Raw genomic sequence first — 18,018 nt, 5'->3', positions numbered from 1 at the left:
ATTTTCAGATCAATGATGGATCACGTGACTACACGAACCCACAGAGAAATATCATCTTACTCTGTAGTTCCTCTCAGCCCTCTCAGAAAGTCTTTCAGCTAGTTGTTTGTTGGATTTTTTTCTCTGCTGCCGTGAGGTAAAGCCAATGCAGAAGCTCAAAAAACTGCAGTTCCTCAAACGTACACTTGAGGCTGGCTCCAGAAGTGTAAGTGTAAGCGTCTGGAAACTCAGGAGACGTCGCTGTAATCATCGATTTAAACACCTCTCAAAAGTTTGGCATCTACTTTGGCGTGTTTTATGTTTCGAATTGTGCCAAACCTTTTCAGTAGGTGATAAATCAGGACCAAGCTGTAACCTCCATGGCTGAAAAATGAAGCCAAAGAAGCTGGCTCCAGAAGTGAGTCAGTCTCCATAAGTCCCCATGTTCAAATGTCCAACTTCACAGCAGAAATAAACATGTTTACAGCCTGGTACAAAAAACAGTTTTGGTCTCTGTAGCTAATTTAACTGTACTCAGGGTGAATTTTTTTCAAATTATATTAACTACTTAAAGTTATGCAGGATTAGCAGCGTGGGGTTAAAGGTGGCTTGTTTGAGAACCCAGACGTCATTCAGCCTGCCTCAGGTTCACGTCTTTGCTCTTCGGAAACCTGTGGGTCATGTTTTATATTACTGTCAGTGGCAGAAACATGACTCCAAATGCTGCTCCTAGTCTGTTTCACTAAATCAACGTTAGAAAAGGTGATAAAATATCGTGTTGTTTGTTTACAACCTCGATCTGCTGCTCACAAACAGGTTTAAAAAGGACCCAGAGGCAAATTTGTGTTTTTATAATACCAGACGCAGTTAAAAAGATCCAGTGTGTTAGATTTGGTGGCATCATGTGGTCAAGTTGCAGAGTACAACCAACTGACTACCCCTCGCCTCACGTTTGAATAATGTAAGTGGTGTTCACGCCGTGTATCCATGCACATATTTGAGTTTGAGTATGTGCTGCTGCCGGCGTGTCATCTTCCCTCTGTCCTCTGCACAGCCTCATTTTCATATCTTCAACTAATCCATCACTCACTTCATTCCACCTCATCCAAACATCCGTCTCTGCCTCTGTTTTCTCTCTTCCCTATCCCACTCTAAACCCTCCAAGGAGGCTTTTTGGCCAGCTCTCCCGTCCTTCTCTGTGTATTAGTGTGTGCGCATTAGTTTGGCGCGAGCGTGTATGCAGACGAATGGTGTGGCTAAATACTGCCAGAGGAGATGGCTTTGAAGTGGGGGGAACGTTGCCTTCCAGTCCCCTTAATTGAGCCTGGCAGACACTCAACATGGACACGGAGAGAAAGAGAGTGTGTGTCTGGGCCGAATCAACACCATGCAGCCAGATTTTTTAAACCCCTGCACTCAGGCAAGGACACTCACACATCTGCCAGTCAGTGTGTGTCAGTGTGTGTCTCTCTCCTACACACACACACCCATCTAGTTTAATTAGCCTGTAGCCTAACCACTAATGCAAATGAAACTCAGATCTGTAAGCTGATATACGACGTGACCATACAGCCCGGTCACATGTTACACCCTGCGTGACACACATACAAGCACTCTGTTTCTTAGCAGAGGGAGAGACAGAAGGAGAGAGAGAGAAGGTAAATGAATGGACAAGGGTGGGCAGAGATGGACATGGGACAGGGGAGGAGAGAGAGAAAAAAGGGAGGCACATCAGGCATGAAAAAGGGGGGAAGCTGGGCGGGGTGTGAGAAAGTAAAAAGGAGTGAGGAGGAGATCAGTGGAGTCGCGGCGAGGCTTCAGCCACTCTGGGATTCAGTACGCATCCCTTCCCATGATCCCATTTGGGATGGAGTACCACACTGTACTCCAGGAGCTCTCAGAGGAACACACACAGATCACAACACATACATGTGCAGAGAAACTAATCTCTGTGTTGGTATGGCAACCATAGCATGTGCACGGCAACACACATGGATGATGCATGCACATATTCTTCGTCCATGTCTAATGAGACTGGTGTGTGTATGTGCGTAAGTGCATTACTATTAAGCAGAAGTAATATCCTGTGTAAGTGCTGCCAGACTTCCATCATCACTGTAGATATGACATCAAGCCGTGCATAACAATAGATATATTTTTTCCTTTCTATCTGTAGATCACAAACACATTCACGGTGAAAACAGGATGCAGCACACAAAAGATTTTATCGATTTTTATAAATTACGCTTGCACTATAAGACGTTTTTAAAAAAGAAAAAAGTGTGCAATGAATCATTTATTTTTTCTGGTGTGTGTCTTGGGAACACAGTGTATGATAGGAGGCTTTCAGATGCATCATTATGCCTGCATAGTAAACACACACACACACACACACACACACTCACTGTTTGTACCACACTCATTTCACTTCATCACATTTACTGCAGCATCATAATAAAAACATAAATCCGTGAGTGTCTGTGCAAGATGCTCTTTAAAAAGAGGTGCCCTAATTGCTTTGTTTTGCCGTCTCCATGGCAACTATTAAATGAAATGAAATGAAATGAAAAGCCTTCATCACAAAAACTCCCGTCATGCATGTGTGTGCATGCAAAACATGCGAGGCCCCGAGCTGTGAGAGGATTGTGAGTAACAAAAGCTTGGAGCTGGAGCATCAGACGCCCCGAAAAAACAAAACAATATAAATGTCAAATGCAGTATGTCATACATACAGAGCTCAGCTCCCCTGGAGCTGTATTGTTAATTTGACTCTGGAAAAAATCCCCAAATACACAAGAGTGTACAGTATCATGTGTGGGTCTTCTAACAGAGCCTGTTGGTGAAGCCTCATTAGGAGGTTGTAGGGGAGAAATCAGTGGACCACATGCAGTCCCAAAGGTACTCAGACAGAGAGAGGCAGAGAGAGAAAATGAAGGCTATGTGTATGTAATGAGTGGCCCTCCACCACATCCACATCCACATCAGTGCTGCTGCATGCTGTCAGAGGTTTGTGGATGTATAGATTCAGCAGCACATTCACAGTTTCCACCTGTCAGCAATGGTGATAAAAAGGTGAAATGACACAACTTTGTGGTTGAATGTGAGAAAGCTGAATGATTCATTTAATTTCCTTTAACTGGAGAAAAGTGCACAAGAAGAAAAAACTTTTTTTTTTTTTAAGTTCACCATGTTTTAGTCCACCTTCACCTCCTCCTACCTGCAGGAGCTGGAGTCTGTTTCTGGGTGGTTGTTATCCTCAGTGCCCGGCGCTGCCTGTGCAGGTGCCGCCGCCGCCGCCGCTGCCTCCTCCTCCTCAGCCCCGGCATGAGCGCAGGGGTCGGGTACCAGCTGGGGCACCTGAGCCTCTCCAGGCGGCTCCATGCTCGTCAACGGCCGGGAGCGGCGCTGAGGTGGCGGGGAGACCCAGGACAAAGCAGCGGCAGCGGCGGCGGAGCTCCTGCACTCTGGCTGGCTGAAGGAGCGTGGACAGGAGCTGCCCGTCGCTCCAGCTGCCGCTCCCCCAGGACCAGCACGACTCCCCGGCTGATCGGCAAACTTTCTGCCGCTGCCGTTGCACAGGTTAGACCCGGCGCTGCCGCTCGCCACCAAACCGCCGTGACTCCCCGCAGCGCTCGGGTTTCCACCGGCTGGATTCGGGTTGCTACAACCGCTAACTGAAGGTCCGTCTCCGGAGCCGCTGCCGCCGCCGCCGCCCGCTCTCCTCCCGGCGAAGTAGTCTCCCAGTGGCGGGGAGTGAGGAGGAGGTACCGCGGGGTGACCGAACCACCTCCATCGGATCCGGAGGATCTGCTTCACATCGAACTCCTTCCGCGAGGAAGAGCCCGACATTCCAGGGCTCGGCACGAGGAAATGGCGGGTGTGTGTGTGTGTGTGTGTGTGTTTGTGCGTATTTGTGCGTGTGTGTGTGTGTGTGTGTGTGTGTGGAGGGTGGAGAGAGCCGGTGCCGCTCCGCCGTTAAAGCTGCACACCGTACGCGCGTCTCTCCTGGCAACCGCACGCCCGTTAACCGCGACTGGAGGCAGTGAGCGGAATGTAGCGGAGTATATGAACAGAGAGAGAGAGAGAGAGAGAGAGAGAGAGAGAGAGAGAGGGAGGTCTGAGAGTTTTAACGTCAGTGCCAAAGCCTTTTCGTGCACAAACCAAACCACAAACATTTTCTCCACAAGGACAAATTAATGTCACATTTCTGCCAAGTAATGCAGTGCAAGCCACAGGCATGCTGGAGCACAGAGGAATGATCATTATTGCTATTATCATCATCATTATTCAAACAGGCCCAGACAGTCAAATCAATAATATCTGTAAATATCTGTTTGGCACCAGAATATATGCAAAGAGGAGGTTTTCACACACTCTTTGTGTGTGTGTGAGTCTATAAAGAAAGTATTAAAAGTGCCTGTCTGTCTTCAGATATATATTTTTTTTTATTTCTGACAGCAGTCCAAAAATCATATTTAGTTTAATATCGTATTAAAAATGCAGCAATTTCTCACAATTTGAGAGTGTAGACATTGAATGTTTGCTTGAAAAAATGTCTCACTGGTTAATTAACATTCACCCCTCTCTGTCAATCGACTAATTGATTAATCGATTAGGCATCGTTGCCTCAGCTTGAAGTTATTCTGATCTGGTTCCAGCTTCTACAATGTGAAGATTTGTTGTTTTTGGAATCTTATACTGTGAAGAAATGGCAAAAACTGTGATTAATTGATCAAGAATCAGAGTAGCAATCAAGTCCTAGTTAGATGATACAAAATAAATTAATGGGAAATAACTTTTTACAGTAATTTTCTGTTTTTTAAAAAATATCTGTAAATTGACAACCAAGCTGTTTTTATCATGTCATTAATGACAAATTTAAGTTAATTCTCATTTTGGCACAGAAGAATTACTAATCGACCGTTAATACAGTATATTTCTGCTTAATTAAATTACATACATTCATGTAAAGTGACAGTAACCATCTGTAATCAAATATGTGGCTTGTGATTTATTTCCTAAACTAACAATGTAACGTTATTGTTTGTAAGTTTGAATGTTACGGTACACATTCATGTAAAGCTAGTAACAGAATATTGAAGGTATTTAATCGTAATAATCCGGGGAACATCTGTAAAATAACAGTGTTTCTCTGCAAAATTTATGAATTTATAGTATTTTGATTTTTCTTTTAATTTTACAGTCATTATCGTTGTTATTTTTCTCTCTTTATTAACAGTGTAGAGAGGAATATAGGTTCATTCAGACAGCCACATTATGATTCACCTCCTGCTTTCTTATGTATTTTAAGAAGAATACTGTATAGCTTGTCATCAGTGGTATAATAAAACAGTTTACAGGTAATTTGTATACAAATTCATTTGACTTTCTGTTACAGTGTAGAGGCGGATATAGGTTTGTTCAGACAGCCACGTTAAGATTCACCTCAAAAAGTCCATCCTCGCTAAGAGAACCATTAAATTTTAGGGTTATGACTCGGTTTCTGCTCAGATTTAGTGCTAGAGCCGGGATTAAAGAGTAAGATTAGGGATAATAAGGGAATAAACGTCCTATAAAAACACACGTCTCTGCGACTGTGTGTGCAGGTGTGTATATATATGAGAGTGAACGAGCAGGCTGCAGCAATCATTACATGTTAATCAAAGACTCTGAAATGTAATGAGGCGGCGGACACGTCCTCTTTATCTTCTTCATTTTCTGCCCTGTCTGGCTGTCTTCACTCCCTCTCAGCACCTGTCTCTCTCTCTCTGCGAGTCTTACTGCCTCATAACAATCACACTGTGTTTACAGGCCTGATGACCATTTGTTGTTTGAGTAGATATTAAAGACGGGAAAAAAATAGCCAGTATTACTTTGAATCACCACAGACGGGGACCTGAGTGTCCTTGAAAATGAAATTCCTCCTGTCCCTCCTCACATGTGCACACACATATTTCCCCCATTCCTCCACAAACCATTCCTCTTCTCCACCCATTACAACATCCCACCTCTCCTTCTCCTCCCTCTCTTCCCTCCATCTGCAATGCAGCAGCTATTCATAGACAATAATGATCAGCGGGAGCGGGTCCTATGGGAGCCATCCCATCCAGGCGCCCGGGGGCACCCAACAGATCAGCAGCCAGAACCTGGCTCAACCTTGTGCAGTAACCCTGGGACGGCCATGAGATGAGCCGGAGCCACGGAGCCGGAGCACAGTGTGTTCTGGATGGAGTCCCACCAACAGGAGAGGAGGGATGCTTTAGGAGCCCCGCTTTAACAAAAATCGATAAGTCAAACAGCCGAGGTCAGTTTGTGAATTACACAGACGGGAGATGTGTTACTCATAAACTGACCCCACAGACTGTAACAGCCAGGGCCAGAAGACTATTTTTTCCACAAATAAATGACTGAACGGAGCAGCTGATTTGACTATCGCTGCTTTGTTTTGCCAGTTTCTGAGAAACACTGGGGCTTTTTCTTCAGTTTCAGGATGTACTGACGTGCAAGACCACCCCACTGCTCTATCTGATCAATACTACAAAGTCAATACACACACACACTCAAGTAGAGTCTGCAAGGAGGCGTGAAAACAAGCAGACGTAATATCAGTGAGGCAAAAAAAAGTAACAAAGGTCCAAGCACGAGATGTCACAGTGAACCAGAATAGATGCACAGCTAGATGTTTGGGATGATTTTGGGTAAAACATCAAACCCTGCCTGACCACAAACAGACTGGAAACTACACATGCACTGTGCCGTGACACCATAAAAACAATATTTGGCAATGCTCTCACTAACTGGCTCCTATCTTACTGTACGTGCAGAAGCTCGATGATCGAGAGCTTGTGAATGTATTAAATCGACTCTCTAGTGTGCGGCAGTTCTTCTTTTGTGTCAAAACTCCAACTAAAATATTCATCTGTGTACCTGTGCTGCATGTCGAGTGACTGTTTTAATTGTCCTCTAAGGATGAACTGCATCAGGAGACAAATTTGGCCTCGCTCGTTTGGTATTTACCCAACAAGAATGGTGACGTGTCTACATCAGCCTGTGATTTGCTGTTTGAGTCACAGTGTTAAACGGTTATGTAGATAATGCTAAATTTCCAAACAGAGGTGTTCTTCCTCCTACAGAGCCTAAAATAAAAGAGCTAATTAACTGCCTGACTGCAAACAGACTTTGTTATCACCTATATAAGATGGAAACTACCCACGTGGCACTTGAGCACGGTGCCATGACACCATAAAAACAATGTTTTTCACATGCACATGCATGAAGAATGTTGTTTTTATGTTAAATGTCCTTGTGATATTCACATCCTATCGAAGGTTTTTCTTACGTGCCTGCAGAAGCTCGATGATCGAAAGCTTGTGAATGTATTAAGTCGACTCTCTAGTGTGCGGCAGTTCTTCTTTTGTGTCAAAACTCCAACTAAAATATTCATCTGTGTACCTGTGCTGCATGTCGAGTGGCTGTTTTAATTGTCCTCTAAGGATGAACGGCATCAGGAGACAAATTTGGCCTCGCTCGTTTGGTATTTACCCAAAAAGAATGGTGACATGTCTACATCAGCCTGTGATTTGCTGTTTGAGTTTAAGCACAGCAGTCTTACAGGGTTATCTGGAGTTCATCCTCCCGTGGAGCACTGAACACAACTCTAAAAAAGAGCTAATTAACTGCCTGACGACAAACAGACTTTGTTCCCACCTATGAAATATAGAAACTACCTACTTGTGGCAAGTGCACGGTGCCATGACAGCATAAAAACGTTTTTCCACATTTCAGACTTTCAAATAAAGGCGCGTGAAGAATGTCTCTTATGTTTAATGTCCTTGTGATAGTCACATCTTTGTCAAAGCCTTTTCTTACGTGCCTGCAGAAGCTCGATGATCGAAAGCTTGTGAATGTATTAAATCGACTCTCTAGTGTGCGGCAGTTCTTCTTTTGTGTCAAAACTCCAACTAAAATATTCATCTGTGTACCTGTGCTGCATGTTGAGTGAGTGTTTTAATTGTCCTCTGAGGCAAAAATACATCAGGAGACAAATTTGGCCACGCCGGTTGGTATTTACCCAACAAGAATGATAAAATCAGTGTGTGCAGACATGCTGTTTGAGTATAAGAGCCCCAATATTAGTAGTAAAGGTTATCTGGGTAACTCCTTCGGAGCCTTGCACATAACTCTAGAAAAAAAAAACTAGAGAGAGCATAAACCAATGCGTTTCTGCAACACTCATGATAGAAACGCCGTCCTGTTACTGGGGGAGGTTGGGAATGAGACTCTGAGGGCGAATGAAGCTGAGGAATGACGGGCCATTCAGCTCTGGTCTCCTTCAGTTGGATCTAATCATTGGTCACTTGGCACGAACCTCCTTGAGCCTCCTACTGTTATTGGTCTCCTGGCTGTGGTAGTCCAAGGCTATCACTCAAAAGTCTCCGGCACAGCTTTTATGGCTCTATGGCACACACACACCCAAACAGAGACACACAAAAAATGACAGCGTGAAATCCCTTTTCACACACTGTTCACACTTGATAATCATCCTGTTTATGTGCATTCACACATGCAAGCATGCATGCACCCGAGCGCACGTACACGGTGGTATGCAATCCTATTTTACTTACGCACATTTTGTACTCTATAAACGCTCAGCTACACACGCGCATACACACAAATACAAATACAGCGCCAAATAAAAACAGGTAGCAGTCATCTGGGGAGAGCTGTCGTAAAAGATTTTATGGGGCCAGAAAGTGAAACATTATCTGTCTGGCCCGTCTGTGATGATCAGCTCATCTCTCGTGACTGATGTTCATCCTCCAGTGGCCTTTTCCCAACCTCTCTCTTTCTCTCTTTTTCTATCTTTCTTCCCTCTCTCTCCCTCTTTTCTATCTTCTTTTTCTCCCCTTACACTGTACTCAGCTTGAAACCATCTCTTCCTTTCATTCCTCCCCACCCGCATTCACCTCTATTCTCCCCAGTCTCCTTCCCAACCTCAATTTCCTCCTCCCCATCCCCGCTATTATACTGTGACATCAAGGGAGTGTGTATGTGTGTGTTTGTGTGTGCATGTAATGGTAGGATCGAGGCTGTGATTCCCTGAGGTGGAGACCTGCAGGGACGAGAGCTATTGTTATGTTATATATATATATATATAAAAAATAGGATTGCATACCACCGTTTGCAGGTGTGTACGTGTGCTCGGGTGCATCCACGCTTGCATGTGTGAATGCACATAAACAGGATGATTATCAAGTGTGAACAGTGTGTGAAATGGATTTCACGCTGTCATTGTGTGTGTGTGTGTGTGTGTGCTGTGCCGGAGACACATATATAGACCCACAGGTGTACACGCATCATACACATATGCCCACACACACAGATCTGAAGATGTACCCACTATACATTCAGCATGCATGCACATAAAAACACAAGGACAGACTTTCATTCAAGTCACGGCCAATACATCACACACACACACACACACACACACACACACACACACATACACGCACACACACACACTCTCACTGCATGTTTTCCGTTGTGTTGGTTTGGTACTGTAGCTGCAGGCGAGTCCGTCCTTGAGACTCAGAGCAGGCTCAGACCGGCCAAGCAAATAATTACCTCTCCACATTGACACAGCGGCTACTCCCAACATATGAACAAGAAGCAGGGAGTGTGTGTGTGTGTGTGTTTGTGGGAGTGCAATCCCACCAATCTGGAGATGCAATATTCGATGTTATTGGACAGAAAATTAATTTCACACACAGTCACAAAGGCTTGCAGGGTGAAGGGGACCCGAATTATGAGCATGCAAGGACCAATTTGAGTTTCAGACCCTGGGAATGAGGACAGTTTACAAAATGAGGACATTTTTGGTCCTTTCTGACTTGGGGCTGGACCTTCAAGGAGCAGTTTGTTTGAGACCTGGTTTCGAGGTTAGAAATAGGTTTAGATTTAGTTCATGGTAAGGGTTGAGGTGAGAACTCAACCCATTTGACTGACTCGTTCTGTAGCCAGCCTCAAGTGGCCGTTCGGGGAGCTACAGTTAATTTCACAGCCACAGAGGTTGCCACTTCATCATTTATTCATTCATTTTCACGTAACATCGCTTGAGACAATTTATCAGATTTGCCTCAGCTCCTTCTGGAGCCACAAAACTGACTTTGGTGTTTAAAAATCAATCCTCGTTTTAAGGTTTGGGGTACGACTAGTGAATGCATTATGTCAGTGAGAGTCCTCACAAGTATAGAAGTACAGACGTCTAATCTGGATAAAACGCAGACCACCTTCAGACGGTAATTTCCCTGTTATCGTCTTTCACATCAGTCAATAGCAGAAGCACACATATCTATGACGGCCTTCTCTGTGGTCTGTGTGTGTGTGTGTGTGTGTGTGTGTGTGTGTGTGTGCGCGCTGGGCTCTATCTGCGTTCAGGGAGTCTGTGTATTAGCTCCAGAAGAAGAACCATGTTGTCCTAGTTTCCCCCAAGAAGGAACTAATAGGAGAGATGAAAGAATAAAAGAAACTCAACATCGGTCCATCAGCAAATTTCAGGCTTCCTCACTCCGCTGCTCCTCCCTAACCTCCCTCTTTTTTTTTTCTGCGACTTTTTCCATCACAGTTGTGTGTTATCAGACAGAAAACATGCAGTAAAGTTCATGAGGGGGATTCAATCTCTGCACCTCGGCTCGCTGATCAGCGGAGCGGCTCGTCCGTTTCTTTAATGCCTCCTCTTCTATCTCTCTTTGGATCACCTCCACTGTCCATTTAATAACGTCATCCTCCACTTCTCTCCCATCCATTACCCTTGTTCTCTCATTTCTTTTCCCATCCACACCCCCCTTTGAGAGATGGATGTACTGTATGAGGACGTGTTAATTAGGCGTGTCTTGTGTGGATGGTCGCGTGAGTGGGCAGATAGGAGTAGATTGTAATGAGTGGGAGGAAAAGCAAGAAAAGACAGAGGCGGCAGAGAGGAAGAGGAAGAAATACAGCATGAACCGAGAGACCGAGCATCAAAACATCCAAGCTGCCCACCAGTACATCCACGCCTTATACACTGACAGAGGCTGGCACATGCACACTTTCTATCTGATCTTATACTGGAGCAGAAACCTTCCATCCTACTCCCTCAGCACCGAGCGAGACTTTGACACACTTTTACTGCCATGTTTTATTCAACACAAACGTAGAGAGAAAAATGACATTGAGTATGTGTGTGTGTGTGTGTGTAGTTAAAAAGATGTGTGTGCTATGTGGAAGCATTTTGCTATTAGGTCTGCGAGGACGAGAATACACCACAAACACACACACAAACACACACACACACACGCACACTCACATATGCTCACAAGGCTTTGGAGTGTGAACCAAAGTGTCCAATTACTTTGATCCATGCCTGTTGCTCTGGGAGGAGGAAATAGTTTTTCCCGTTTTGCCTCAAAGCACATCACCTGGGTACACACACACGCACACACACACACACACACACACACATATACACACACACACAACATAATGGGCAAGGTCTGGCTTACTAGCTCTGGTTCCTCTAATTGCCTGAGAGGAAAGAGAAAGGAGAACGTGAACTGCCCAATTTAACCACATTTGTCGAGCTGTGCATCTGTTTAGCAAGCATGAAGAGGAGGAGGACGATGATGATGATGATGATGATGATGATGGCGGTGGAAGCAGCCGCAGCTGAAAAGCAATGGCTTCTGGCTCTCATCCAGTCTAATTAAATTCCTTGTTATATCAGCTCCTACACACACACACACACACACACACACATATATCCACCTTTTTTTTTTTTTGGAGCCGAGGCAGCAATCGATCTCCCATCGATCTGTCAGAGGCCTGACATTTGGCCTTGGTGTGCGTACCTGTTCAACTCTGACGTTAAATTCTGCTGCTGCTGCAGGACAAACAGAAGTTTATGAGCAGATGTTATGAGATTATATGACCCCTGACAAATCACACTGCGCCCTCCAGCAGCAGCAGCAGCATCCATCCAACAATATCAACAACATGCAGCAGGAAAACCATGCTCCAGTAGTTCATCCCATTGTTCCTCAATTTGGATGTTATACTGCTGCAGAATAGACTGAACGTCTTTGTTGTGATCAGTGGTTATTCACTTTATTTTTGGTTTCATATTTTAAATGTATGTAGGTGCACAATGTATAAATGTATTAATGCACTTCGCTCAACTCTGTTTTTGTGTTTGTGTGTTATTAAACAATTTATCTTGATTAAACTCATTCTTAAACATGTCTGCATTAAGAGATTTTTTATTCGGCTTAGTCCAATATTCACTCTCCTTCTAGCTCTGGTTTGGTCTCCACCAACTCCTTAAGGAAAATTCTTTCTTTCTTTCTTTCTTTCTTTCTTTCTTTCTTTCTTTCTTTCTTTCTTTCTTTCGTTCTTTCTTTCTTTCTTTCTTTGTAGCTGCTAAATGCTCTACTATATGTTCACCAACTAGTCGCTTATTTTGTCGGTCTGCAGTGAACCTGTAGCTGCCTGATGCTGCTGGAAGTTATGTTGATGATGGTGGTAAGTATCACTACCAAGCGGCAACCTCCGTGGCTGCGAAAATGTCAAAAACTGCAGTTCCTCTTCTCGTCCACTTGAGTCAGTCTCCATAAGTCCCCATGTTCAAATGTCCAACTTCACAGCAGAAATAAACATGTTTACAGCCTGGTACAAAAAACAGTTTTGTAGTGTGGGTTTTACGGCACCTGGTTGCAATTCAACAAAGAAAAAGAAGCAGTAAAAAGTTGCAAACATCATTTCAGTACATAACAACCATTCTCCAACTGAGACAACACTACCCGGCCAGAATTAGCGCACTAACGCCATGAAGTACATAATGTACACATTTACTACTAATGGAGATATTTGAAGTGAGACACAGTCTGAGCTTCACAACAGCTCTTGTGAAACCTGTGGGTAACGTCACGGATACCACGTCCATGTTTTATGCAGTCTGTGATCACCACGAATGACCCGGTTCACGTTATGCATAAAGTCATTTTAATAAAGAAATATTCATTAAAGCAGCTTTAAAAGATCAAAGGCTTAAACAAGAGAAAGTTTTAAGAGATGGTGCAATTATTGAGTTTTATTATGAAGTTCTGTTTGATCGTTAAGAAAAGGGGAAACCGATAAAAGGACTCTAATAGCCAACCTACTTCTCTTCTGTAGTCTGAATCTCTCACAGTGGGAATCCCATCTTTGCAAAATGACACAAACAATCACTAATCCTCTGGCTTGTGTGTGTGTGTGTTTGTGTATGTGTGTGTGTGTGCGCACACACGTGCACGTGTCGGCTTGTTTTTCCGCTGTTAAAATCGCTGAGGCATGAAGTTTGCAGCTGCACACAACAGGAGATAATACACATCCTGAATTATTGATGGAAATGAAAACAACTCTATTTTTCCCTTCCTCCATCAGTAACTGTCTCTCCTCCTCATCTCTCTCTCTCTCCGTCTTCCTTTCTCTCCACCTTCAGCCATTTGGCAGTTTAACAGCTCTCTAATGACAGCAACACTCAGCTGGTCGGGCTCTGGTTGTGTTTGCAAGCACGAATGCACGCACACACACACACACACATAGCAGCTAACAGTCTATTCTTAGGTATAAAGCAGGTGTGTGTGTGTTTGCTCTTGCATGATGCACACAGGTCTCCTCGCAGGGCAGGCAGCAGGTGGAGGATAGCAAAGTGCTTGCCGTGCAATTCATCAGCACTCCGTCATCTCTCACTCTCTCTCTCTCTTTAATGCTCCATAGCTCTTCTTTTATTTCCTATTTCCTCGACTCACATCCTTTCTCCATTTCTGTCCATCTCTACCAAACAACATTTTTGTCTCTGTGTTATTTTCTGCTCTTTTTTTTCACCCCTCCTTCATGCTGTGGTGCCTTCTTATCCTGTACACTCTCTTCCTAAATGGGCTGAGTGTTGAGGGAGCAGAGGAAATAGAAAACACAAGAGAGGGGAGGGAGGGAGGAAGATGGAAAGAGAGAGAGAGAGAGGGAGAGAGAGAGAGTAAAAGCATTTATGGCCAAATACAGAGCAGGCCTTAATAATTTACTCTGACCTGCAGCCACAAGCCAATCACTCCCGGAGAAATGAGAGAGAGCGATGGAGGAAAAACCGACTGAGAGAGCGAGAAGCTGCTATGTTGGTACTGACAGTCCCTTGATACTGTGATAAATTATTTGAGGTGATACACTGCTCTAAAAGCCTCAAAACATTCACTGTCAAATGTCAAAAATGAGATAAACGGAGACCATTAAAGAAAAAAACTGCAAATGAACAGCTCAGTGGAAAACCAGTGTTTGGGTCTATATGAGAGAGTTTACCCGAAAAGACTGAAATATTTATGTTGGTTGGAGATCAAACCGTGAGAAGAAATCTTGTTCTGTGAGTCGTTTCATAGAGAGAGCTGGATGCACTTAAACTTGCATTAAGCAGAAGCAGAAGCAGCTATAAACACGACACTGACGTTTTATCACCGTATAAAGATCCTGTGGTGAACAAACCGTACTCTATTTTACTCAACTGGCTGACACAAGTCAACGTTCCCGTCCATTTAGACTCCAGAGATGAATGTAAATCCAATATTTTCTCTCTTTTAGCTCAGTTTTGGTCCCCACCAACTCCTGAGGGAAATCTTTAGCTGCTTAATGCTTCAATTCGTTCACCAGCTGAGTCACAAACTGTTTGCAGTTTGTTGCCGGGCAGGCGTTGGATTTTTAGAAACCTGATCAGAGGGTGAACCAAAGCTGCAAATCTGGATTTATGCATAATGCAAAGGGTTAAATTACGCCCCCAAATTCTGCTATCTCCCTCCCTCAAAGCTCATTTAAAAACACAGCAGAGGTCAGTCACTATAGGAGTACCACATACGCATGGAGTACCAGACTGACCACGGCTCAGTGTAGCAGGAATATACAGCTGCTGGTAGTCAGAGCTAACCAGACTTATCAGCTATGAGCAGCTGCTGTCAGACACACACACACACACACACACACTCTGCTGAAGTTTTTTGACAGTCGTAGAACATTCACACACATTTGCAAAAGTTTCCGTGTAGTAAAATGTGTAGCTGAGAGGTAGTGGTAACCGGTCATGAGCTGCTGCTGCTGCTGCTGCTGCTGCTGCAGCTGTCAGACGCTCTGCGTCCAACACTGGACAAAGGCAGAGTTTGCTGGAGTTTTGACAGTCACTGAAGCACATCCATGGAGGTTTTTGTGTGGTAAATATGACGAAATGTTAAAGCTAAGACAGCAACTAAGAGAGGGTACATGTGTCTGTCTCGAAGTGTCACTACGTTGAGTCAGGAGATGCTGGTTTCATATAAGGGGACAACAGATTTCACTCACTGCAAAGCTAGACACGTAGTATTAAACACGATCAGGCCATGTTATTGTTTAATTATATTCCTCACAGTACTCTACAAAGTGACGGCGGACTCGCCCCGTACACGTCCTGTACTTCGAACTGGAACTGTGGTGCTACCGCTGTGTTTACATTCATTCACTGTGATTGAGAGTAGAGATCGCAGGTCAGCTGTGCAGATGACTTTGTGAGATATGTATGTGATTACTGAGCATCTGTCTTCACTATCATTCAATCAGCACGCGGTGGATCTGTAGTCAAGCCCATTTTTTAAGGTGGTGCACGTCGCTGAGGGCTATGAAAACCAAAACAATAAGCTGAAAGACACCAGGAAGTTCAAAGTTGGGTGATAACTGTCTGCTGAGAGTCACCTTTCACCTTACACACAGTAATCAGTAATCACTAATATAAAAATATGAATTAAAAGCAGCTATAGGTCACTTTGAGCTCCCGTGGTCACCATCTCTTCTCTGTTACACAGATGCACACACTGCAGCTTTATGTCACTTTTGTGGCTTTTCTATTTATACACATTAACTCCCTGGAGGCATGCACTATCATTAACCACAATGGATACATCCACCCTCAGCCCAAACCTCAACCTAACCTTAATTTTACCCCACTGGGGACAGAAACCAATTTGTGCTGGAGGCAGTTGCAGTGAAAACAATCGGGAACACCAGTTTTCCCCCAATTAGACAAGTCACCCTCGATCAGCTGCTATGCCTTCACAGTTTATTGGCGCGCACACACACACACATACAGAGTGTATGGTGTTCTCTGGTCCGTCCTGCTCACGGTGTGAAAGAAATAGATAGTGCCTGAGAAGCATTTTTAGTCAGCGCTCTCTCCTGTAAGCCCTCGGATTGGTCAGTCTGAGGAAGGTCACCTTACCCCCACCGATCATTGATCCATAAACAACAGAGACTAAGAGGGAGGAGAACGGGGATGGACAGCGGGTGAAATCAAATGAGAGACGTGAAAGAGGAGAATTAAAAAGATGATGAATGAATATTATGATAGCGGTTAAAGATGGACTACGATTCTGTCTGCTTCTGAACTTTTATGTCACATTGATCTCAAACCGATCACGACCCACGAGTCCGAATCTCACAGTAATTAGTCAGACGGTCGACACTTGATCAATTCTGGATCAGTTCCTCACTTAGTGTGAGCGATTCAACCGTGTTTTATTTTGGCTGCTCTAAAGAAGGAAAAAAAAAGAGAGACACAGATGGATAAACAAACAAGAGGTGACCCTCCTCACAGGTTTTCAGCATCAGATCTTTGATTACCACTTTTCCTTTTACTGCTGTCAGCATCATCACACCTGTGTGGCAGGTAGATATTTGCTGAATGTCCAGCTTCACTGCAGAAATAAACATGTTTACAGCCTGGTACAAAAAACAGTCTTGGTCTCTGTAGCTAATTTAACTGTACTGAGGGTGAATTTATTTACATCTCACCTGTTCAAATTATATTAAAGCTTAAAGTTATGACAGGTAGGTGCCTTTACAGGTGGCAAGTTTGTCTCAGGTCCAGGATTTTTTGATTAGCAAGGAGGTGGAAGAGGCAGGAATATCAACATGGCGACCGCTTGAGCCAGCAACAAAACGGCTCTTTAGAAACGGGTGGGTGACACCGCACTTACACCGCCCAGTCTTTAACCGCCACTGCCCCGGATAAGTGGAAGGTTAGAAGCTTTTTGTGTCCTGGTATACTTGTTTTCTCTTATTGCCATAAACCTTTTGTCCCCTGGGGTCAAAAATGACCCCGCCTGGCTTGACTGACCTTCAGTCCAACCCATTAACACAAATGTTCTCTTTGTTTTGGAATTTAGGGCCAATAGACCTGATTTACATGAATTTATATTCTGTTTTTTAAGTTAACCCTTGTAAAAAATTCCTTTGCAATGAAATCCAAGGGTGATTTCTTACATCTAATTTGAAATAATTCTGCTGCTCTTAGGTGACTTGTCTTTAAAACCCCTAAAGCTGTGAGCTTGTCTGCCTTCAAACATCCCAAAGTGAGTGTGTGGCTAAGTGTAGGATAAAGGGAACATGGCAGGATGACTGAGGTTTAGAATAAGAATTAGTGGATCGAGGTGGTGTTAACGATAAGGAGGAGAGGAGGAACGGGCAGGAGGCCTTGTCGGTAGATAATTACTGGATGGGGGGGCATTTAGAGGACGCTGACACTGCAGCTTATCAACTCATACCCGGCCCGCGGTACTTCACATATTAGCACAAGGGAGCTTTTAGCACGCATCCGGTTTATTGAAAGAGAGAGAGAGAGAGAGCAAGAGAATGGATGAAATCATCAGAAGAGCATTTAGGATGAAACCTTAATGGCTTCAATGTTCGCTCCGTGCTGGAAATTATTACAATTAACAAAAACATAATTAACCTGCTTCCTCTGACTTTCACAGAAAATCCAACGTCAACAAAATGTGACGGCGGATTTCTTCAGAAAAACATCTGCCCGCTTCTTTTCTAGTAAACTCATGAATAACATTATCCTAAAATAAACGCCCTGAAATAAAATTACCTCTTACGTGTGTGTTTGTGTGTAATGTTTGCGTGCGAGCGGCTTTCCATTACAACATCACACACAGGGCTAAATTTTATTCTCTT

General features: G+C 44.0%; 1 protein-coding gene across 5 annotated transcripts in view; it reads right to left on the bottom strand.

Moving 5' to 3' along the window:
- klhl5 (kelch-like family member 5) overlaps nt 1–18,018 on the bottom strand; it is a 56,357-nt gene that overhangs the window by 25,715 nt on the left and 12,624 nt on the right. Inside the window, exon 1 of one of the 5 annotated variants that reach the window (XM_027282681.1) lies at nt 3,197–4,762. The exons of 2 other annotated variants lie outside the window; for them this stretch is intronic. In XM_027282681.1, the coding sequence (XP_027138482.1) occupies nt 3,197–3,828 (632 nt within the window). In that variant the 5' untranslated portion in view covers nt 3,829–4,762. Of the gene's footprint in view, nt 1–3,196; nt 4,763–18,018 lie in introns of those variants that run through there. 2 more of the 5 variants (XM_027282680.1, XM_010741803.3) reach the window with 2 other exon arrangements.

Source organism: Larimichthys crocea, chromosome X, assembly GCF_000972845.2.
Source record: "Larimichthys crocea isolate SSNF chromosome X, L_crocea_2.0, whole genome shotgun sequence".
Classification (NCBI taxonomy): Eukaryota; Metazoa; Chordata; class Actinopteri; family Sciaenidae; genus Larimichthys; species Larimichthys crocea.
The sequence above is the reverse complement of the archived record's forward strand: the minus strand, read 5'-3'. Positions and strand labels throughout refer to the sequence as shown.